Source organism: Penaeus monodon, chromosome 39 (assembly GCF_015228065.2).
Source record: "Penaeus monodon isolate SGIC_2016 chromosome 39, NSTDA_Pmon_1, whole genome shotgun sequence".
NCBI lineage: Eukaryota > Metazoa > Arthropoda > Malacostraca > Decapoda > Penaeidae > Penaeus > Penaeus monodon.
In genome coordinates, this window is record NC_051424.1 from 21,249,506 (window position 1) to 21,254,505 (window position 5,000).

General features: G+C 45.9%; 1 protein-coding gene across 1 annotated transcript in view; it reads left to right on the forward strand.

The window, feature by feature from the left end:
- The window catches only part of LOC119597309, an 88,539-nt gene that overhangs the window by 29,009 nt on the left and 54,530 nt on the right, over positions 1–5,000 (forward strand). Inside the window, exon 2 of the mRNA XM_037946854.1 lies at positions 819–1,862. Within this exon, the coding sequence (XP_037802782.1) occupies positions 1,778–1,862 (85 nt within the window). The 5' untranslated portion in view covers positions 819–1,777. The remainder of the gene's footprint in view (positions 1–818; positions 1,863–5,000) is intronic.

The window sequence follows — 5,000 nt, forward strand, 5'->3', positions numbered from 1 at the left end:
TGCTGTTGTCGTTATTATCATCAACACATTTGCGTGAATTCATTCAATTAGTAATTCTGATTAATTGGCCACAGATGCGTGCAGCTTTTATCATTTCTCTCATCAAATTACATCTCATAAAAACCTTAAATTCCATTTAATAACCAGCATAAAAAAATCCTCATCAATATTCACCATCATTACCACCAAACACATCCACAACCCACTTTCCCCCAGCCATTCATATCAAACAATTTCTCTCCCCTTCAGAAGTGCAAAAGAAGAAACAATATGAAAATAGTAACAGTTTGCCCTGAAAACACAAACTTCCTGACTTTCTTTCTTCAATTCCCCTTCCGGTGCAGTTCCCCTTAAACCGCTCTTCAGCTCCACTGCCCTTGTCTCCTGCCTTGTCTTGCGTCTGGGGCTCGCTACTGGGGGGTCTTGCTGGTTCCCTGTTTGTCTGTGTGTGTGTTTTCGTGGCTCGTGTGTGTGTTTGTGTGATTGGGACTTATCTATTTTGCCTTTGTGCTAGATAGACAGGTTGGTAGATGGAGAGTTGGATAGATGAATAAGGGATAGATTGATAGACTGACAGATAGATAGCAGATAGCTAGACAACAAGATAGATGGATAGAAAGACTGAAGGTTAGATAGCAGATACACAGCTAGATAGACAGACAGATAGATGTACAGATAGACAGGCAAGTCAAAACAAAAGATGATCAAAGTGCAAAATACCAGTAAACATCAGTAAATACCAACAGTACCAGTGTATACTACATATTAACATAATCTTGTCGAAAATAGCATTAACGATCAAACTTCTTCCCTTCCAGATTATTCCATTCGGCGTCCGAGACCCAGATGATGCAGCCAAAACCTCGTTGAAAGAATGCAATCTCACAGCATTGCATCAGACGTACAATGGATCCATCCTTGAATAAACTGGGGAAAGGCAAAAATACAGGGACGAATTAAGGAATAAGAGGCAGAGAATAGAACATTTTGGAAAAAAGACAGGATATGTTTTTTTCTTTTTCTTTTTTCTTTTTTTCCTTTTTTGAAAATGTAAACTAAAGGGAAAACGAGCCAACGATGGTTGGCGGACGTGGGGATTAGCACCGAGTGAAGGAGAGAGAGAGAGAGAGAGAGAGAGAGAGAGAGAGAGAGAGAGAGAGAGAGAGAGAGAGAGAGAGAGGAGAGAGGGAAAGAGAAAAAAAGAGAATGCTTGTTTGAAAGGCAGACGAATATTTGTTAGATAAAGAAAAAGTGACAGACAGATAGATTGATAGATAGGCATATATAGATAAATAGACAGAGATAAATAAGTAGATAGATAGATAGAAGAGAGAGAGAGAGAGAGAGAGAGAGAGAGAGAGAGGGAGAGAGGAAAAAGTAACAGAAATGAGACCAGTTCAAATTGAAAGACAATAAAATGTGCGACGACAAACGGACAAAATGCAGACATAAAATGGAGTGAGAGGAAGTAAAAGCGAAAGAAAGACATGAAACACAAAGCATAGAAAACGAAGAATTTCACACGGAGAAAAATAAAGAAAAAGAAAAAGAAAACAACCAGAACGAAATCAAGTGACAGAGAAAAAAAAAGAAAAAAGAAGGTAAAATACAAAACCAGAAATAAAAAGAAGACAGCGAGTGAGTAGGAAGATAAGACAATAAAACCAAAACAAAGAACAAACAAAACAAAAACAGAGGAACCAAACACGCAAGAAACACAGCGATAATACCTATCTAAAAAGAAGAGAGAAGAAAGAAGAGAAAGAATCAGACCAAAATGAGTTACGAAGAGATCCGCTGCGGCTGCTTCTGGGAAAACCTCCCTTACTGCGCCCGAGCGCTGGGCGTGGCGACGGCTGTGGGTAAGTACAGGGGGCTGGGGGTGGAGGGGGTGGATGGGGATGGGGGTGGGGTGTGGGGGTGGTGGGGGATGGGGGATGGGGGGTGGGGTGGATGGGGGGTGGAGGTGGATGGGGATGGGGGTGGGGGTGTGTGGGGGTGGAGGTGGATGAGGGTAGGTGGGGGATGGAGGTGGATGGGGAGTGGAGATGGAGGAAGTGGATGGGGGTGGGTGAGGGATGGGGGTAGAGGTGGATAGGGGTGGAGGTGGATGGGGTGGAGGTGGATAGGGATGAAGGAGGCGGAGGTAGATAGGGGTGGATGGGGGTGGAGGTGGAGAGGTCGATGGGGTGGAGGTGGAGGAGGTCGATTGGGTGGATGGGGGTAGAAGTGGATGGGAGTGTAGGTGGAGGAGGTCGATTTGGGTGGAGGTGGAGGAGGTCGATAGGGTGGATGGGGGTAGAAGTGGATGGGAGTGTAGGTGGAGGAGGTCGAGGGGGGTGGAGGTGGAGGAGGTCGATTGGGTGAAGGTGGAGGTGAATAGGGGATGGAGGTGGTGAAAGTGGAGGAGGTGGTGGAGGTAGAGGGGGATGAAAAAAGTGGAATAGGTGAACGGGGCGGAGGTGGTGATGGATGAAGAGGTGGAGCTAAAGGTGGAAATAAAAGAGGAGGTCAATGTGGATGTGGAGGAGGTGGAGGTGGAGGAGAAGTTGGAGAAAGAGGAGGCTGTTCAGATGGAGGAGGAGGAGGAGGAGGAGGGGGTAGATGCAGAAGTGGAGAAGATGAGGAACAGGAGGCGGTGGATGTGGAGGAGAAGGAAGAGATAGAGAAGATGGGAAAAGATATGGGGAAAAAGGTGGAGAAAATAGAGAATAAGAAGTGAAATAAGGAAGAAGAGAAAGAGGTTAAGGTGAAGTGGAGTAACGAGGTGGAGGAGGAGGCAAAAGTAGAGGAAATAGGTAAAAGAGGAGTAGGAGGGAGAGGAGGTGGAGGAACAGGAAGGGAACTTAGAGATAAAATCAGAGGATGAGGAAGGTGAAGTGGTTGGGGGGGAAGGGGGGGGGAGTTGGTGGGGGAAGAGGGGGATGGATAGTAGAGAGAGGAGAGAGAGAGAGAGAGAGAGAGAGAGAGAGAGAGAGAGAAAGGAAGAGAGAGAGAGAAAGAGAGAGAGAGAGAGAGAGAAAAGAGAGGGGGGGGAGAGGGAGAGGGAGGGGGAGAGGGAGAGGGAAAGAGAGAAGAGAGAGAGAGAGAGAGAGAGAGAGAGAGAGAGTTTGGGGGAGAGAGAGAGAGAGAGAGAGAGAGAGAGAGGGAGGGAGGGGGGGGGAGAAAGAGAGAGAGAGAGAGAAGAAGAGAAGGTGAGGAGGGGGTGGGAAGGGAGGGGAGGGGAGGGGGAAGGAGAGGGAGGGGAAAGGGGAGGGAATGGAGAGAGAAAGGGATGAAAAGGGAGGGAAAAGGAGGAGAAAGGAGGGGGGAGGGGGAAAAAAGGGGAAGAGAGAGAGGGAGAGAAAAAAAGGGGGGGAGAGAGGGGAAAAAGGGAGAAGAGAGAGAAAAAAGAAAGAGGATTGAAGAGAGAAGAAGAAGAAAAGGGGGGGGAGGGGAAGGGGAGGGGAAAGGGGGGAAGGGGAGGGAGGAGGGGGGAGGGGGGGGGGGGAGGGGAAGGGGGAAAAAGGAGAGAAGAGGAAGGAGAGGAAAGAGAAAGAGGGGAAAAAAGGAAAGGGGGAAGAAAAGGGGAAGGGGGAAAAAAGGGGGAGAGGGGGAGAAAAAAGGGGGGGGGAAAAACAAAAAAAAAAGAAAAAAAAAAAAAAAAAAAAAAAAAAAAAAAAGTAAAAAAAAAAAAAAAAACCCGCCCCCCCGGGGGGGGGGGGGGAAAAAAGGGGGGGGGGGCCCCCAAAAAGAGGAGAGAGAGAAGAGAGAAAGGGGTTGAAGAGAGGAGAAAGAGGAGAGAGAGAGAAGTAGGAGAGATAGAGAGAGAGAGAGAAGAGAGAGCGAGAGAGGGGGGGAAGCGAAAAAGAGAGAGAGAGGGGGGGAGGAGGAGGAGGAGGAAAAGGGAGGAGGGAGAAGGATGAGAGAGAGAGAGACGGAGAGAACGAGAGAGAGAGTAAGAGGAGAGAACGACAGACAGCAGGGGAGGAGGGGGACGAGAGAGAAGAGAGAGAGAGGAGAGAAAACCCCGAGAGAAGAGAGAAGAGAGAATTTTAAACCCCCCAACAGCAAAAGAAAAGGAGTCAGTGTCAGAGAGAAACAGAGAAACAAAGAAACAAAGAAACAAAGAAACAGAGAATGGGGTTAAATGAGAAAAGTAGAAAAGAATAAAGAAGAGTTAGAATAAGAGAAAGAAATAAGTAAAAGAGGAGGAAAAAGAAGGCGAATGAAAAGGGATTACCGGGAAAGAGGAGGTACGCATGTAAGAAGAGGAGGAGGAGAGGAGGAGGAGATAAAGAGGGGAAAAAGGAAGAGGAAAATGGGTTAGGAAATGAAGCCAAATAGGAGTAATAGAAGAAATGGGAAGAATTTGAAATGAAGGAGGAAGGAAGAGAAGGAAATAAATGAGGGGAAAAGTAAACTGAAATAAAGAGAGAAGAAGGAGGAGAAGAATAAGGAATAGGAGATAGTGAAAGAAAAGCAAGGACGAGGAAGAAGGAAAGGAATAGAGGAGAGGAAGGGAAGTAGAGAAGGAAATAGAAAAGGGAAAAAGGGGTGAATAAAAGGAGGGAGGAGTAGAAGAAGAAAGTGAATTAGACTTTGACTTTGGAAAGGAGAGGGAAGATAAATGAGAAGAGGGAATAACAGCAAGGAAAGGAGAAGAGGGAAAGAGGAGGAGGGCGAGACGTGAGATAAAGGAGACATAGGAATATAGAGGATAATAATAAGGGAAGAGAATAAAAGATTGAATAGACAGAGACTGAAGTAAAGAGGAAGATGGTAGATAGGAAAATAAGAAGGATGAAAGAAGAGGAAAAAGAGGAGGAGGAAGAAAGTGAACCGTATTTTTATTTTTTATTATTTTTTTTTTTTTTCATGTGCGTGCGTGTGTATTCGCGTCTATGTTTTTTTTGTTGTTGTTGTTGTTTTTCTCTGTGTCTGCACGTGTATATAGGTGTGTACATAGTGCACAGACAGACACGGAGCTGGAAAACATCGATTAAAAGAGAATTAGCATG